The 19,894-nt window shown below is 37.9% G+C and overlaps 1 protein-coding gene across 1 annotated transcript in view; it reads right to left on the bottom strand.

Annotated features, from left to right (window-relative positions):
* The window catches only part of ptprua (protein tyrosine phosphatase receptor type Ua), a 251,377-nt gene that overhangs the window by 86,325 nt on the left and 145,158 nt on the right, over positions 1 to 19,894 (bottom strand). Inside the window, exons 5-7 of the mRNA XM_042506534.1 lie at positions 12,080 to 12,195; positions 7,457 to 7,628; positions 4,929 to 5,222 (exon numbers count right to left, since the gene is read on the bottom strand). Of these exons, the coding sequence (XP_042362468.1) occupies positions 4,929 to 5,222; positions 7,457 to 7,628; positions 12,080 to 12,195 (582 nt within the window). The remainder of the gene's footprint in view (positions 1 to 4,928; positions 5,223 to 7,456; positions 7,629 to 12,079; positions 12,196 to 19,894) is intronic.

The raw sequence follows: 19,894 nt of genomic DNA, 5'->3' as shown, positions 1-19,894 counted from the left end.
CAGACAGACGCAGGGAAAACAACTAATTCACATTTGACTTGGTGAACTGAGAGATTATTTTAACCAAGCCAAAGCTGCTGATTGTGACAATAGTGGAATAACTAACTAAACAACTAACAAGACTGACCAATACAGTTTTGTTAAGTTTTATTTTGTTTCTGTTGAGTTGGAATAGTGTTTTTTACGATTTGACGAGGCAATTCAGCTAGTCTTTTTTCGGTAGAAAGAAACAGCAACTCAGAAGGCTTATAGTTGTCTTTCTCTGTTTAATGAGAAAAAAAGGTGGGAGAATATTACTTTTTGTTGACATTCCGTGGCTTTTAATTTAACTTTATTCATTTATTGACTATTTATATATTTTATTCTGGTTTACAGATTTACTACTTTCTTAATCATTTTATTATTTGTACATATTTATTCATTTTACTTTATGTTTTTATCCTTAATGTACCTCTTTTTTTTTTTTTTTGCATATTTCACCCAATTACTCATCTACTTATTTATTTATTTTTATTGCTTTTATCATGTTATTCACCAGTCCTTTTATCTGCTTCCTTATTTATTTACTTTTTCATCTTTCATCTATTGATTTTATCCTGCCTCTGGTGTTTCCTCACTTATGATAGCGTTTCCTCAGTTCCCGCTTTTAACGAGTACAATTATTTGTGTTTTTATTTACATGCTTGTGCATGTGTGTGTGTGTGTGTGTGTGTGTGTGTGTGTGTGTGTGTATGTGTGTATGTGTGTGTGCATGCGTGAGAGTGTTTCAGGGGGTGGGGGTAGATTTTGTTTTTATCGTGAAAAGCACTCTGTGTTACAGTTGAACTGTATGAAAAGTGCTTTACAAATAAAGTCTGATTGATTGACTGATTGATTGAGTGTATTGTGTATTGTGTATTGAGAAGACTGAAAATGGCAAGACAGCCTGCGGATTTAAAGAAGGACACTAATGTTGTCATACATCCCGATGAAATTCTAGGAAGATACCCGCCCAAGCCTATGCTGCAATGTCACATAACTATTAGGTGACGAGACAGGAAGCATGAACCCTAAGGTACATGAATAACATATGCTTTCATGCCCAATCACTTATTTGTAACTACAAGAAAGCATGAATGCTGGGGAAAAAAATCACGAGCGCACATCTTTCGTTTAGCATCTGAAGTGGTGCTCTGTGTAGCCGGCCACCCTCGACGATGGCCCATGGGATTGCAATCCTCTGCACCAGTAAGTCTGAATGTCACACTGGACGACTGTCTGAAAAAGAGGAGCCGCTGTGCTAAAAGAAATGGCTCTCTGTGACACATTAGGAAGACAAATTCATCCAGAGTTTTGTGTCACGGGGCCTCCGCTGTGTGCTGAATTCCCCCTGCGGATAAAGCTTCACATCTGAGCAATGGGAGTTGACAGGAGGTGGGCGAGAGGAAGACGTTGACGAGAGTGGATCAAAGAGTGTGGCAGGTGACAGGGGCGTCATGCCGTCTACTTGACAGAGCGGCAGGGTGCCTTTTTCACCCGCATGAGTAGCACTGAGGCTAAAACGCAGATGAGAGGTGGCGACAGGACCTTGTCCTCTGCCTGCGATGACACGAGAGCCTCGACTCTCACATGAGCTCTTGAGCTAAACTTCTGTCTACAGCTAGCTTCAAACCAATCATTAACCCACATATCCGGTGCTCCAAATATGACCCCGCACACATTACCTGCTGTTTTTCACGACTCACCCAATCCTCTTCTTGTATGTAAATTACCATAAATAAAACCACACCTTGGCACTTAGTATAAATATATGTTTTCATTAGGGGGTAAGCCTGGGATACATAAAAAGAATCAGACACCTTTCATGCTACAATCACAACAAACGCACCTTTTGTTCTCAATGGCTGCAGGCAAGCTACATGTTGTTAAGCGACGCGTCAAAACAGTTTGATGCAGCTCCCAGCTGCAGCTCAGAGCATCAGAGCGGGAACACACTCTGAAACACTTTTCTGTATCTATGAACTAAGGGAACCATATGGTCTTGTGTTTGTTGTTTTGTAAGGATGCTTCGAGTTTGCAGTGCACGCTAGTGTTGTTATAGCAACTCATCAAAAGTCGCATGACCAATTATGGTTTCTTGGACCAAGAAACATCTTGCTATTTTTGTATAATTGGTAGAAGGTACATTAATTGCAGTCAACTAATAATAAACAACAACCTTATAGTGCCAATGATTTTCTTGAACTCTTTATTTCGTTTTAATTGCTTCACTGCTTTTATTGTCACTTTGTCTTGGCTCAGCATGGCATGCTATATAATTAGGGAAAGTTGGACTACTCATAAATTCCGTCAATTTGCAAATGAATGATACAGGATGCATGCTGTAGGAACGTTTTTACAGGGAAAAAAATTCACAAGCAATAACCGTCTATTGTATAGGTTAGTAGTCTGAAAAGCCTACTCAGATTATTAAAAGTGCATTAGGTAAATATGGGCATAATTTATGTTTAAAATGTTTAAAAGAAAAAGAAGTAATGCTATCAACAGAGTGTGAAGAAGTAACACCTTTGATGTTATGTCCAAGATGCCTATGAATTGTATTATAGCCAGTGACGGGCTGTCCCCTCTGTAATAATACATCTGGCCTGAGTGTGTTGCAGGAGAGGATGAAGAAGTTGAGCCGGTAGGAGCATAGAGTCAATGGATAAGGCGTGCAAGTTACAGCCTCAGTGACGGCCGTTGTCCCCATCACAAGGAGCTCGGGGAAAGAAGCAAAATTCAACAGAAAAAAAAAAAAAAAAAAAGCGATGTAATAAGAAGCAAAATTAGAGTAAATATCTATGTGAAATGCTGGAGACAGCTCCTGGAGAGTAAAAAGATGCAGTTTGATGCTGAACTCACAATGTTTCTTTTAGACTGGTAAGTCTGAACATCTAACATTGACTATTTACTGAACCGTGTCTTTGGTGTAACTGATGACAACACAAACTGTAGGCTCACAGTTTACAATAAACTTTTCAAATGGCGTGATGTGACTGTTCTCTTGTTACTGTGGCGTTGCTGAAACTGAGCTAAGTGAGCTATAAAGTAAACTACACACAAACACCACATGTGAAGATCATAAGACAGCAGCCTTATTTTGACCTGTATTCTTGCTCTGCTGTTAGTTTTGAGTCACCTTTATTTATGACTGATGACTGTAAATTTCAAGTTGTATGAACACAGTAGTAGACCGACATTTAAAGGGTGAAATACTGCCCGTTAATTGGTCAGACTAGGTGTCTGGAACTTACATAATGCACCTTTAAAAATATGTTATTAATGCAGGAAAAAAAGCATTGGGGACAGGTTTTTTCCTTAAATCTCATCAAGATGTTATGTGGCACAGGTCACATGGCATATTAGTAGTGGCCACTGGAAAAATCACAATCACAATCATGCAGTTTGAGGCAAAAACCATGCAGGTTTTTGCATGCAGTATTTTCTTTTCTTTGTATTTGAATATTTCTGCATATTGAGGTCCCTAAACAGTTGAAATTGCTACCACCTACTAGCTGAGCACACAGATACAGTCAATCAGACCAATGTCAGCGGGGAACTGCATTGCCAAAGCCAACAAAGCATTATTTTGGTGTGTGTGTATCACCACAGACCTGTGGAGGAAACTAAATAGAAGGTAACCACAGTGCTGCTAGATGGGTGGAAACTGACTGCAAACCAGTCAACATCAGTCAACAAATGTGTTCATTTGATTCCTAAACAGGACTTCCCTGTTAATACAGACTTCAAAACTGTTTTAAAATACGAAATCATGTAATTGTAGATGTGGAATAAAAACTCTGATGAAGACATCTTAATTCGAAACTTGTTGGCGCCACCTTTGCAAGACAAATGGTTTGAAATCGTGCTACGCGGAGCAGCTGTGTGTACTTGCACAGCACTGCTGTGATCAAATGCTTACATCAGCATCTAACATGCCAATGCCAAGCAAGCACGTTCACCATCAACATTTAGTGAGCCAGCAAAGTAACATTTCCCCATTAGTACTGAACACACAGCTGAGGCTAATGGGAATGTCTGTCTCTGCAGGTATTTGGCCATAAAAAAATTATACCAAAATGACCAATAAATCTGTCTTGGACCTTGTATAAAGAAAAATTCTCATTTGATCTCACGATTGGATAAACACACCATTATTGCCATCTGGAGGGCCATACCACAATTAAAATGTATTCATAATACAAAATGCAGAACACTAACAGCAATGGATTTTTGGTAGTTTCTCTTTTTCTTATTTCTATCCTACATAAATATGATTTATATAGGCTTTGGGTAATGCAAAGGTTGCCATGGAGCCGTGTTTCTCTTTAGCTGATATGTCTTTTTTATATTTTGGCATAGTTTCATCATGAAAAGTCATGCAGCATGCGCTATTAGCGGGGCTGTCCAGAGGCAAAAATGCTTGAGGTAAACAGGCATGTGCACAGAGAGACCCCACGTGGTGCTGTAGCTCCTGCCCATTTGGCCAGTTGCAAGGCATTTTTTTTGTAGATGTTACAATAATTTCATATTTTAGATTTTAAATTTGGCCCATGACATCAATTAAAAGTGTGCTGCATGCCCTGCAGCTTTGTTTGAGTCGAGCCCATACCCGTCCCTCTTCAACTTCCCTTGTCACAATCAAGTGCTCTGCAGAGGAGCATCCACATATCCCTGACCTGCCATCATGGATAGCCAGGGCAGATAGCGTTTCCACTGATGTGACATTAAACCACTATTAAAAACATCTCAATACATCCAGCCTAAGTTAGGCAATAACTCACCATAAAGCCCTGCCCACTGAGGTTTATCACAGCCAGTGAGGTTCTTCCTGATGGTTTCTGTCTCCCCAACTACAACTCAAATGTACTTCATCATCATGGAAGTTATCAATGTTTGATCTGACTCACCCGCACACTTTGTCCTGCTGGTCAGAGGAGGTCCAGGCGCTCCCGTACCTCCCTCCCCAGGCCGGGTGAGCAGCACACTGATGCGGTACTCTGTGTCCGGCTCCAAATGCCAAATCTTATATGTAAGTGAACCCACACCATGAGTTTCAGTCCATGTGGACTGGCTGGCCCGGTACTGGATTTCCCGCCGAATGACCGGTCCGTCTCCCACAATGGAGTTGGTGTTGAGCTGAATGATCAGATAGGTGGGGCCTGCCCGCAGGAGCTGTGGGGGTGCGATCGGTGTTGGGGGCACTGCAATAAAGAATGTCTTGTCATTATTCTATGTATCTAAATACGTAATCCTATTAGAGTTTTGGTGTCATTTATGAGCGATATCACTCAGAAGAAACAGAAAAGTACAGATGAAAATCAGTCATTGAAAATGCTAATTAAAGACAGTCAAACATTTCCATTTGTTGCAGAAATGAGCAAAGTCATGACAGCAAAGGCGAAGTCAGGGTTTTCTGTCTTTGATTTTCTCTCTTTTTGTTTTACAGTTTGAATAACATTATTTCTGCTCTGCTAGAGCATTGAGTCATAAAAATCTTTTAATCACATCAGGACTATGAGAGCGCGACACACACAGAGAGAGCGAGAGAGAGAGACAGAGAGACTCTTGAATGCCGTAAATTCTTAATTTTCACTCTAATGACGCAGAATAAGAGCTTATTTGCATGAATAATTGCCTAACTAATTCTGTCCTCTCTGCACATAAAGAAATTCAGCCTTGATGGATAATATGACCCTATCAACCCAGTGAACAGCTAATTAATTCATCACATGATGCAGTGTGTAAGGAAATGTGTATGTGTGTGTGGGTGAAGGGAGAGTAGACAGGTATATTACACAGTGCCTACACCTGCCTACAGAGGGTCTTATGACATTATTCATTAAAATATGACATAGAGGTAGACTGCATGTTGGTTTGCTTAAAGGAGTCACTCAGCATTTTTTGGAATATGTTTTTTGGCTTTCTCTCTGAGAGTGAGATTGAAATCAATCTAATTATGGCTGGACAATATTACCTATAAATAATAACGTGATATTTTATTTATTATTATTTATTTTATATTTTATTTTAATGTGATACACACTTTTTACCTCAATGTTTCAAACCACTAAAATACTTAACTACTAAATAAGTACATTTACAATAAAGTAGAAAAAAGTAGCAACTTTTATATTAAACAGTTGAATAAAGTACTGTTGAAAATAAGATTAAATAAAATACCGTCATAATAAAGTTAAATATAGTGCTGTTATAATAAAGTTATACTGTTACAACAAAGCTAAATACAATATAGTTACAATAAAGTTAAATAAAGGACTATTACAATAAATTTCAATAAAGTACTTTTATAATAAATCTAAATAAAGTTAGATAAAATACTGTTGTTATTATTGAGTTAAAAAATGTACTGTTAAAACAAATTCAAATAAAGTTCTATTATGATAAAGTTAGATCAAATACTGTTATAATGAAGTTTAATGAAGTACTGTTAAAATAAAGTTAAATAAAGTACTATGCAGTGCTGTTATAATAACCTTGAATAAAATACTTTTATAATAAAGTTAAATATAAAATACTATGATAAGAAGGTTATAAAAAAACACTGTAATAATGAAGTTTAAGTATTGCTACAATCAGATAAATCAAAGCGGAACCAGTGGCTCTTTCATTTTGAAGTACCTGGCTTCTCTCGTGCCGAAAGTGATGATGGTTTGATGCTAACTTGAACTTTGCAGTCAACGGTTATATATTATTAAATGTAGTTTAAAAAATGACTAATACATCTACCTTGTACCTTGTACGTGTAATTTTATACATCCCACATAGAACAAGCCTCGATACATCGAGTATAAACGATATATTGCCCTACCCAAAATCTATTGTCTGTTTATCACGGTAACTATCGAGGTGTAGTCAGGAAGTGGTTAGCCAAGCTAGCCAAGGCGTAATGACTGGAAGAGGTGGAATAAGCGAGATTGGATGTGTCCAAAGTTCAAAAACACATCCACCACCACCTCAAAAATTAAATGATATACAGATGTGTCTTGTGTGTTTCACTTGTACAGAGATAGAAATTCAAAAATAACAATTTGTAGTTTAAGGGATAGACCTATTTCTTAACCAAAAGTTTGTAGGTGTTGGTAGGCTTTTTTCCCCATTTTGGACAGAGCCAGGCTACCTGTTTCCCCCTGCATCCTGTCTTAATTCTAAACTAGACTAACTAAATTCTAACTCCATTTATGCATCACTGAGTGACTTTGTTCAGTAACGAGTTTGTGGAATTACAATATGAAAATCAGTCATTATAATACAGACACTAATTCTTTTAATGCTTTGCTTTTTTGTCATTTTGGAGGGTTGGACAGTTGAATGAAGTTAAGATATGGGTTGTATGTTTCTGTATGTACAGTGAAGAGCTAACTTGCATCAAAAGAGGGCCCAACACTGTTTAAATCAGTCACGTGTTCAAGCTTACCTCTGACAATGAGTTCTCCAAAGTTAGAGACAGCTGCGCCTCTGGAGGACAGAGTGATGCAGCGGTAGAGGTCCTGCTCCCCACGCTGCGCCTCCACCTGGAAAGTTGCCATCAGCCGCTTGTGGCTCAACCGAGACAGCAAGGACGTGTCCAGCACTATGCTGTTTCTCCGCTGACAGAACACCACAGAGAGAAAGCAGTGAGCGACCCACCCGCACATGTTTACCTCAAGTCTATTTATGTGATTAAAACTGAGCGGCAGGCTGAGAAGCAGACAGGAAGACAAAGGAGGGTTGAAATTAGCTACATGGGAGGGCAAGATAATAAATGCATGATAAATGTCACCAGTAACAATGGTGTTTTTCTCTCGTGAGGCTAGTGACACAGACCTCTCGGCGTATTGTTTCCGGCACAGGGGCCTCGAACTGACATCTCCTCATCTCTCGCTATGCTAATGTGTCAGTGCTCCAGGCGCACTGGCAATTGGCTCAACCCATGGAACAGGATAGTGAGGCCAACACTTGCAATGAGCTGTTCCAGGTGGGAGCAGCAATATATGCCTCACTCTGACAGAATAACCAGATTATTATGTAAACTGTCACCTGCTTTTCTTCACCTCGCTTTTTAAAAGTAAGTAGGTTTGACATCCGCATGTTGGAATTGGTTTAGTAAGACAGAGGGAAAAAATACTGTAAGAAAATATGAAATTAGATCCCAATAGGGACAATATATTTATGTAGTGGCCATGTGGGTGGTAAATGGGCTGAAAAATGGGCCCTATATTGGATTGTCCAAGGATCCCGTAACGGCCCTGTGCCAATTGCCCACATGGGTGGATTTACCAGAGTGGACCCCACATTGGGTACATTAAGGCAGGGGTGTCCAAACTGTTTTGAATTCTGGCCAGATTAAATTATGTGCAATATCTGGGGGCCAAATACTTCTTGCATTATATGGGTTATTAAAAAAAAAAAAAAAAAACAAGAATATTTTTGTTGGGACCAGATTCAGCCTGTGGGCCATAAGTTAAGTATCACAGATATATAGTATATTTTGGAAGACAAGCTGGGGGCCATTACAAACCAGCCATGCTTGGCCCTAAGGCCAGACTTTGGACATGCCTGTGCTAAGGCTACCTGGGTACCAAGTGGTGATTGGTCCAAAGTGGCATCTTATCTGGGACCCACTTGGGTAAACACACCTATTGGGGCAATTGGTATTGGGCGATTATGAAACCCCTGCACAATCCCACATAGGGCCCATTTTTAGCCCATTTACTACCCTCATGGGCCCCACATATAAATGTCAGCTGGGATGTACACTGGCTGGGTACTAATGCCTAAATATACAGATTATAACGCATTTTAACTTTTGTATCAATACAATCCATCTTCTCTTTGTTAAAAGCACCAAATGATTTTTTTTTTATTTACTTGCTACTTTTTTTGCTCTCAATATTCATTTTGAAGTGACACTTCAGAGTACAGCATGCACACGTTTGATTTTTAACATCAGTCACCTAAAATCTGTATCCAACATTAAAGTCCACCTTTAGGCTTTTAAAGCAAACAGAGGCTCCCATTAGGCGATTGTGCAGCCATTCGCGCCCGGCAGCGAGCCCTGGGTTGTACTGTAATTAAAAGTCGGTGCAGTAACTAATGCAGGTTTGGACTCGTCGATGTAAAAGATGTAAATAGCATCTGAGACAGCCGTCTGTGGCGCGGGCCAGAGGACAGTGCCGGAAATATGATGCTAATTGATTAAGAAACATTATGCTAACAATTTGTTTGGACTACCTAAATAGAAGAAAGAGTGGAGGAGAGCAGCCACAGACTGAAGCAGAGAGGACCTCCACAGCACCGGAGAGATCAAAGAGAAGGCAGCAATTAGCAGTCTCAGTGTTGATGATCAAACGGCCCCGAACAACAAATGGAGGAACAGAAGGCAGTAATGGTTTGTGATATATCTCTATTTTCTGCTGTTACCAGTTTTTTTTTCTTAATGAGAAAAGTTGGGAGGAGCTGAAGCGAGTGTTGACTTATGGGGAGAAGTTCACTGCAACACACTGTCAAATTACAAAAGACAAGCCTTGTATTTGTTTGTTTGCATCTTCCTTCCTGTGTGTGTGTGTGCGTGTGTGTGTGGCTCCGTCAACAAAGTCGCAAACTCTGAAACTGATAAAAATGTCTTTTTTACATGCCGATGATCTTCAAAGGCTTCAATTCGGAGAAGAGAGAGAGCGAGAGGGAGGGGTGTGAAATAAAATCGGGCGGAAACACAAGGGATGGATCACCAAGTATAGTGAGATCTCATTTGCAAAGCGCCTTCTCCCTGCTGCCATCATTTCAAAAGCACTTAGATGTGCATGCTTCAAGGCCAGAGGAAGAGTGGAGGCATTCAGGGATGGATTTTTGAAGACTAATATTAGCTCATATTCAAACTAGGAAAATTGAAACTATTTTCAGTTGGTGCATGAGAGAAATGACTTTAGGGGCTTTAGTAAACTAAATGCCATCACAATCAAAACACTACAAAAGCAGAGGCGCAAACTTAATAATCTTCCAAACCCTCACATGACTCATTTCCCTGCAACAACACAACCATTAAAAGAAAAAAACTCAGAGTCACAAACTTACTGCATTATTTAACATGATCAGATTACAGTATTATTTCCACTACTGCGCAGACGGTCAGGATAATGTCTCATTTCCTTAGTTCATCTGAAGGTCAAAGGAGGTGACTCTATCCATTTTTTGATTTCATTAGAGATATAGTGTTGGACTTGGAGGACTTGTGGAGGGCAGATGTTAAAAAATAATAGCAAAAATTGATGCAGCATATGCTAAGATATCCTGACTTGTATTGCCACATATAGCTTTAGCTCCATAGAAGTGGATATTGTAGTTGCAATTGCGAAAAAGCAAGTGGTTCTTAGAGGGCCATACAGGGGGCAGGTTTGGGCAGGGTTTTGGTCAAAAAGAACAGGACTTTCACCACGAGACGGGTGTTCTGAACCATATGACCCTTGAGTTATTTTAAGGTACATCATTGCTATGTTTTTATTTCCTAAAACTAACTTTACTTGCCTAAACATAAGCTTTGTAACTTTATCTGAATTACTAAGCTTTAGGGCAAGAGCGTAACATCATTTGTGTGCTGTTATTCCCTGGGATATTGTATAATACCTGTCCATTTTTCTAGGATATTATTTTAACAGTTGCATGAGGATATGTTTATATGTAACTTCCTGCCACTTTAGTAATTATTTCAGACCTAGTAAAGATTCCTCCTAGCCTCTAGACAGGTTTAAATCCCAGTGTAGCACAAAAATTAACTACATTTCTAGAAAATCTGCAAAAGAAAATGTGTATGAATGCATGTTTACCATCCATTAGCTTTTACAAGATGACGGAATTAAAAGAGCACCAGCTAAACCTCAAACCCTTGGAACACCATCAATGTAAAAAAAAACATGAAGGAATTTTCTATTTCTATCATGCATTCCTGGTTTGCAGAAATATACAATGTGACATTTTTTCTTGAGATTGGGTGCTGTGTTTGTACCTCTTTTACAAAATGGTGAGGTGGAATAGAGGTGCAATATTCTGGCCTTAAACCGGCTGTGAAAAGGGGGCTGGTGAAAAATACTGTGCAGTCCAAATCCCATTTTTATTGTGTTGCAGGTATTTGTTTATGGATATGTTTTGACAGTTCTCATCAACTCAGACAATTGGTTTGTCGTTTACTCAACTGACTAATAAAAATAGAAACAATAACAGGTTGGCATAAACTCCAGTGTGTTGTCCTTGTTTGCAACTTGGACATCATGTTTATCTCAATACTTAGTATTACTGCCAGTCAGTCTCTTGATATTTTAAGATTCAATAAGCTTGATTAACTTATTAGCTACACCTTGACAATATTCTGAAGGGTCAATTTGACTAAATAACAAAAAATCGATTTCTTCTATACCCCATGGTATCAATGTTTGACTGTGTTTTGGAATATCTTCTGACCTCGCTGTTGGTTTTTATTGGATAATATTTTCCATTGATGAAATATTCTCTATGAAAACTGTTCACAGTCAGGTCTGCGGATGATGCTCAGGGGCAACACTTCAAGATGATGCCATCACGAGGCATCTTTGGGCATCGAGATTAAGGAGGAGAAGGAGGCACGTTTAATAACTAACCTTCAGTTACTACAGAGAGCTTTTTAGCTCTGGTCTGCATTAAAATGTGTCACTGCTTAATCAAAGAGAATGGTCACAAGTAGCTAAATCTTTTTCAGACTGTATGGCGGGTGAAATGTGTCATCTGAGGACGGGAGTATTCTCTTAACTAGTTTGAACTCGGTGACAGTATGAAAAGCTCTTGTCAACAGCAGCCTATATAAGACTTTAATAGGAAAGTGGCCAGCAGCCGTGCATGCAAATTCAACTACTGTAAGCTGTTCGGGATAAGACTGTCAACTAAATGCCAAACATTTATAACGTCTTTATCTTTATCCTTTGCGTTGCTTTTTCTTCCTCCAATCTCCAATCCCATTCTATTATCCAGGTGCTGAGATGTTGGCTTGACTGTACGAGCAGAGATAAGAAAAACACACATTTCTTGTTCTCACCTCCAAGAGAAAGGGCTCTGTCTCAGAAACTTTGCCCGTGGCAACACACTGGAATGAGGCATTCTGCCCGGCATTAACCTCCACGTCACCCAGCCGAGAGAAATGAGGCACCTTGTCTGTGGAAGGAGGACACACAAGACACACACACAGTGATGAAAGTGGCACATCTGGAGCCGAACATCACTGTCCAAATATATTAAACATCCAGCTGTGAATTGTGATTTATTCAGAGGATGTGCAATAACTACACATCTAGGCCTGGGTACAACCTCACAGACATGAATGCATACATGTAGCATTATTTATAAAGAACATATGTACATAATGTACATACACACTAGGGGTGGGACTTACCCCTGATAGAATTAATCATGAATTATCATGATACTTAGATCATGATACGATTTTAAATCAGCAATATGCTGAGTATTGCAATTACATATTTTTTAATATATTGCAATGAATCACCTTTTTTCAACTGCATATTAAGGGAAAAACTTTACCAACAGTTTTCAGTCATCTCACTTAAATATTTTTTTTTTTATTGCAGCAATATTTAGTGGACTGAAGAAGCTATTGATTTGTCTTAATGTAGCAGGCTTCCAAAAGATTATCTGTAATAATTTATCTAATTAAAAATTTACAATTGGCATCCGTGTATTGATACAATGTTGCCATGCTAAATACGGCAATACTATGCTGTATTAATTTTTTTCCCCCATCCCTTATACACACACCCAGCAAAAATGTTCTTCCAAATAAGTCTTTTGTTTTTTTTTAACTTGTAGGTGTTATCTCTATAAAATATGTATAAAATCATAAGGATACATGTGGCTCAGTAACTTATCAAGACAGACATCTTTGAAGAATGTACCTGCCCAGCCACACACAAATTCTTGTCATTCTATCTTTTTGAGGACCATAATAGAAATACTGCATTCCCTAGCCCCTTACCCTAACCTTAACCATTACAACTAAATGCCTAATTCCAACCCTTACCCTAACCCTTACCTAAACTTACTCATAACCTGAACCTTAAAACCAAGTCCTTACCCTTCAACAGGCTTTTGAAGAAGTGAGGACTGGCTAAAATGTCCTCACTCTCCAAAAATGTTCTGACTGTTGGTTAAAAAATGTTTCAATTCTCACAATGTAGCAAGTACACACACAGTTGCCTATGATCATACAGAGACATTGTTTATCTGCAGCATCAAATACAGCACTCCCCCGGCATTTATTAGGAACCTTCTGAATCTAGAGGCTGAATATCATTATTATTTAAACCCCTATCAAGAACACAAGAGAATCCTTCTCATGTGCTTCTCTGCCAGCTTGTTATTACTATATAATAAGTTTCACTAAAATATGAAACAACTAAAACTGAGATGCAAAACAGGGCTAATTTTAGCAAATGACTCCACTGAACATGCCTAGACAAAGACATGCATAAGAAATGCGTCCTTTGAAATGCATGTGTATTGTGTTCAAACGGTATACCACGCAGTTAGTCACAACAGTCTCTGTCCATACACAAACAGCATTATATTTGTTTACTGTAATGTGTGCAACACCGTATGGTAGCCCACAGAGACATGATACATCCACAGCATCGCCATTTATTATACTGCACCATATTTTCAGTTTGCTTCTTTAAGGCTTCCTGTGGAGTTTTCTTTAACACATTTTCAATTTACATTTCCTTTACCAGAGCACATTGCTTCTTTTCATTACATTTAACAAACACATTTCCTTCCACATAAAACACGTACAAACAGGATATTTTTAAATATTTGTTAAACATTGTTTCTGTCCATGTTTGCTGTGAATCTTCTTTTTTTCAGCCTTTGTTGCACATTGCTACTTATAGGAGCATCACCACCAATTGCCAATCAGTGAAAAAGCATGAAATAGTCAAAACAAATATGTGCCATTAATGCTGGTTTAGCTAGTAGAACATGTGAAGAAAAACAAAGTCTGCACACTAGATTATGCCTCTGTGAATATTTAATATAATTACCATGGAGTTGACGTTTTGAGCTATATGTGCTTCATCCGACAAGTGAACAATGCAGGCACACACCTTCAAATACTGACTACACCAGGTGACCTGACAGATCACCTGACAGGTCACCTGGTACCCAGGAGGCTCCCATCCATCGATGCATTCTGTTGTATCTTTCAGGTGTGTGTTTGCATTGTTAAATTGTCTGATGAAAAGCATGTGGCTTGAAATGTCACCTAGGCGGTAATTTTATTAAATATTAATGGGAGCATAATCTAGTATGCAGACTTTGTGTTTTTTATTCTTTTATATTATTTCTTGTCTAACACCTAGTCTTTTTGTCATCTGGATTTGCAGGCTTTTGTGAACTTTTTGTCAGCTAATAGAACATAAAACATGAATAAAACTTTAGTGCCTCTAGTAATCAAAAACTCCACAGGGTATCTAACGTAGTTTTTGGAAAATTGCCCTTTAAATGTTTTATTTTTTGTCTGCCCCCTAGATATTACATTTATGAACAACTAATCTGAAACAGCAAATACGTTTACTGTTAAGATAATGCTGAGTGAATTATATTTTTTGTTAACATAATGAGGAAAAGTTGCTAATTAACGTACCTGGCAAATCGCAGAAATGTTGATATTGAATGTTTCAACAAAATGTTTACTGAACTTGCCATACACTATCCACTCATAGTGACTTCAGCATTATTTCATTATTTTTTATTTTAGATTGAAATCACAGTCTTCCCTATTACCTGAACCAAAATGCTTTTGTTGCCTGGACCAAAGAACAGACAGGAGTCTGGATGCGTCCCAGTCTCTGTACATAAATGAAGTGTTTCATTAACTCAAAGAAATGTTGTCTCTGAACATTATCCAGGCAGCAATTACATTGTCACCACAGCAATTATTAAAACAACTTCAGTAATATACAAATGTAATTTCTAAGAGACGGGGGTTATGCTACCCTTGTTGGCATATCAAAGTAGCAGGGGATCATTTACATTGTCATGTTGTCATTTTCAGTTATGTTCTGATCAATAAGCAAAAGGCAGAGCCCAAAAATGCTAGAGAGTATGTGTTTATCATTAATACATCAGTCTGACATTATGATTTGCGTTATCGCAATGCAGAAAAAACATTTCACTGCTTTTGACAAGCAGCAACACCAGAGATATTTGACAGTTTGTTATTCAGCTCCCCATACAGTATGAAAGAGTGTTATGCTTCAAAATATGATATTATCAATTTGTTTTTTCAAGCAGGTCATATAGATAACAAACCTTTTCTTTAAGAGGCAGACATTTGGACTATAAGTAGTAAGAAAAAGTAAAAAAAGCACAATTGCCACTTATAACATCAGGGATGATGCCATTACAATGTGACAGTAAGTAAACATGCACGCACAGTACAAGGACTCCTAAACTGAAGCAAGTAAATGTAATTCAGCCATAATTCATTATGTTATTTACATCTCTATGGGTTCCCTGCTGTGACAATGAGTCAAAATGTCTTGGCTCACTGTCAAAAATGCTATAAAGCATTGTATTTTCTGTTAAAAAAAAAACAAAACGTGATGCCCTTTTCTCATTACTGTGCACCTATTCTGAAGTGGTGCTGAAGTGCCTTAATTGGCTACATACGTCAAGCTCCAAAATTCATTACATTAACTAAAAAGTATTGTGGTCTTCACTCTAACAATTATCTTTGCGATATTAGCATATTTATAAGCATTTATAACCCTCCACCATTAGCATTAATGTAAAAGTTGGCACACAGTATCTCATCAACACCCACAGAACTACTTCCGAAATGGTTTATTTCAATCTTTTCAAAAGTTTAACTGAGACAATGTTCAAAGAGTATATAATGCTGTTACATTTGGACCACAGCTGACAGTTATAACATTTTGTGCTAATATAAAATAGAATAATAGAATGTAAAATAAATAAACAAATAAATAAACAGTTGGTGTCTCTTAACACAATTAGCTAGTTGTAGGATACCCAAGTTGTTAGTTGTATTTTGTTAGTTGCAACATGTTTGTGAACATGTTGCAACTAACATGTATGTAGCAAAAAGACAGTTATCTATATAATAAATATCCAGATTGGTAGCTAGTTTATTCACCTCTCCACCTTTAGTAATTAAAAGCAAATAATGAATAGACCTGCACTGTAACCAGTTTCTAACACACAACTTTGTTACTGTCCAATGTCATTTCATGTTAGCACTAGCAGAGAGCATCTGCTTTGCTATGAAGACAAATAATAAATTATGCATATATATATTTTGTAGTAATATCTGCTTCCTACATAATGTGACTGTGTTTGTTAGTATCAGGCACCACTGATTTTTTTTTCAACTAATTTAACAGCTCAAACCAAAGACCTTTTGAATATTAAATAGGTTAGTACATAGCTACCATTCCACCCTCAATGATTTAAATTAATGAAAAAGTCAGTACTGTAAAAATAGTGTAACATTATATTGTTATAATTTAGGGTATATCATTTTATATTACATATTGTTATGGTCTTCACCCATATAGCTCTATGTAACGTTACGAAAAGAACTGCAAAATTCCGACTTAAGTTCTACACAAAAGGCAACGACTGAGAAAAAGGGTTATTTTTCTGACATTATAGTTCTCTCTCTGTTTGAGGGTTAAAACTAAACTGTAAAAAAACATTTTAGTAAGTAGCCAACATCAATTCATGCTAACACTATCATTCAGAGAGCAACTTATATTTTGCTATAAAGAGGCACAAAACTTTTTATTTTTATTTTGCATTTTGGAATAATGTCTCCTTCCTATGTAATGTTTGTTAGTAGTAGGTCAGCACCTGGTCATCTTATGAACTGGCTGGACTTTTATTTGTTTTTTCCCCAAATGTAACAAAAACCCAAAACCATTAGCTTCATGATGAATATCAAATTGTGAATAGCTATTTACCTTTCCACCCTAGGTAATGTAGAAGTAAGTAATGAATAGACATAAACTGTAAAAAATAGTGTTTATCTGTGACATTTCTGGTCATGGGCTATTATATGAAAAGTGTATATCTAACTTTACTTGTGTCATATAAACCTGCCATTTTCATGTTGGTGCTTGGTCTCTGTGGGTTGCCAGAGTCAAAGTCAACACTTCTCAAAAAGATAACTCTTTAACTGCACTAAGCACAGATTGAGGATAAAATAGATTCTCAAGTGTGACAGTTGAGAACAGCTCTGTTTATCTATCCACAATAGTAAAGAATAATTTACTACACTTTTATCACTGGACCTAAATCTCCCTAACAGCTTAAACAATGAGAACATGGCCACCCCATAAAATAAAGTAATCTAAAAACAATACAAATGGTAACACAATGTTCTGGTTTTATGTGATGAGTTAAACCCTCCCGCTGTACATCACACTGGAATAATTTTTCAGGCAATCAAACAAAGTGATAACAATATAATAAGAAAATAATAACCTCCTTCATATACGGAAACCACAGTGACTGTGAAACTCCTGCTGAGGTGTAAATAGGAAATGTTCTGGGCAAAATTGTTTTTGCTGGACACCACTGATGCAGAGACTGGCACTTTTCACACAATACACACTTTTATCTTTGGTTTCCACAGTAACCAATACCAACAACTGGCTGAGGATGGGACAATAGAACCTGAACTTCATATCTCAGCTATTGCTCATTTTCTCTTTCCTCACTGCAGCCTCTTTAATGGTCTATCTGACCAATAAGCAGTGTAAGAAGGCTCTGCAAACAAATTTCCAAACTCATTTCAAATGTATAAACCTTATATGTTACAAATTCTGATGACCAGAAGCAAAGCTGAAGTGAAGAGTAACTGGAATTACTGTCATGCAGTCATATGCCTCTGTGCACTAGTCAAGATGCACTTACACTTTACACCCATCTCTGTGAAAACATGGATGATTCACACAAAAGTGTGTTTGTGCATAACATTATGATGTCACTGTGAAGTTGACCTTGGACTTTTTGGAAATAAAATGTCAGCACTTTATCATTATCCTACTGAAATTTCTTGGAAATTTTGTCAGAATGAATTCTTGAGTTAGGCTGAAAACATGTTTAATGAGCTCACAGTGACCTTAGCCTTTGACCACCAAATTGTGATCAGATCATTCTTGAGTCTGAGTGGAAGTTAGTGCCAAATTTGAGGAAACTTCCTCAAGGCCTCTTTGAGATGTCTTGTTCACAAAAATGATGCAAGGTCACAGTGACCTTGACCTTTGACCATACAGAATTCTTCACTTTATCAATGTGTCAATACGAACATTTGCACCAAATTAAAATTAAAAAAAATCCCAAAAGGTGGTCTTGCAATATCATGTTCACAAGGAAAAAAAGCACAAGGTCACAGTGACCTTGATCCTTGACCTCTGATCAACAAAGTCCACTCAGTTCATTCTTGAATACAAAGGTTGGTTAGCTAAACTTGAAGAAATTACTTCACAGTGCTCTTGAAATATCGCATTCACATGAATGAGACGGATGCAAGTTAACAGTGACATTGACCTATGACCACCAAAATCTAATCAGTTTATCTTTGAGTCTAAGTGAACGTTGCCAAATTTGAAAAAAATCCCTAAATTTGTTGTTGAGATATTACTTCTACAAGATTTAGACAGACAAGGTCACAGTGACCTTGACCGTAGACCAATGAGCACCAAAATCTAAACAGTACATCTTTTAGTCTAAGTAGAAATTTGTGTTAAAGTTTAAGAATTTCCTTCAAGGCATTCTTGATATATTGCATTCACAAGAATGGGACAGATGGACACCCCGAAATGCCTATGGCCATAGCTATTCCCTGGGCAGAGGCATATAACTCGCAATGTATACTCCCAGTCAACATCTGTAATGGTGCCAGACAGAGGACTCAAGCATAAACTTTCAAGTCATCTTTTAAAGACGGGCATACACAGCCCCAATTATAGGAGAAGTCATTAAAGGATGAAGCAGTTGCATTAATGGTTATGGAGGAAAATGTAATTTAAAATCTAAAAGCCCAGTAGTGTGGATGTGTGACCTGTCTAGCCTCAATTAATAGAGCTAAACATACCAAATACAGGCAAGGTGATTTGAGTCTCAGATGCATTCAGACTGTCTGAGATGTTGGCTCTCTAAATTAGTAATGCTGCCTCTTCTTCTTGATGCAGGAAAGATTCGTCTTGACTGAAACACAGGTTTAGAATAAAGATTTGGACTGTGGAGGAAAAGCAACACAAATGTCAAATGAGTGGGAATGCAAACTGAATAGCAGTTGCCTTTGGTTTGAATCTATCCTAGGGAGGCGTACCATTATTCTTATTGCCTGTTGGGCAATTTATGCCAGTTTACTGATGTTTACTTACATCTTTGTGTGCGGTTTTAAGGGCCGTTATGGGTGACTGCTCCTGCAGCTACACCAGCTGGTATAAAAGAATATGTGACTGCGTACAAGTCTGTTTTTTTCTGTACTGGGCATTTGTTTGTGTATGAGTAGATGAGTGTTTGTATTTGAGTACACATCAGTTGTACTTTATGATTCATGTATTTATGGTGTGCATATATAAAGCTGTTCCTGGCAAGGATACTGTCCTCTAATATGAGCTAATAGGCATGTGATGGGTCTACCATCTGCAATGAGGCTAAGCCCAGTCTGAGTCACATATCAAGGGGCCCTGGCAACGCTACCACCCTAAAAGCCCCATCCAAAATCACCATGGAAACGCGTCCTGCTCCACTGAGGATAGGCTGACCGAGGGCAAGTGGCAAACTTTGAGAAGGGTTTAGGTAA

Source organism: Plectropomus leopardus, chromosome 18, assembly GCF_008729295.1.
Source record: "Plectropomus leopardus isolate mb chromosome 18, YSFRI_Pleo_2.0, whole genome shotgun sequence".
NCBI lineage: Eukaryota > Metazoa > Chordata > Actinopteri > Perciformes > Serranidae > Plectropomus > Plectropomus leopardus.
The sequence above is the reverse complement of the archived record's forward strand: the minus strand, read 5'-3'. Positions and strand labels throughout refer to the sequence as shown.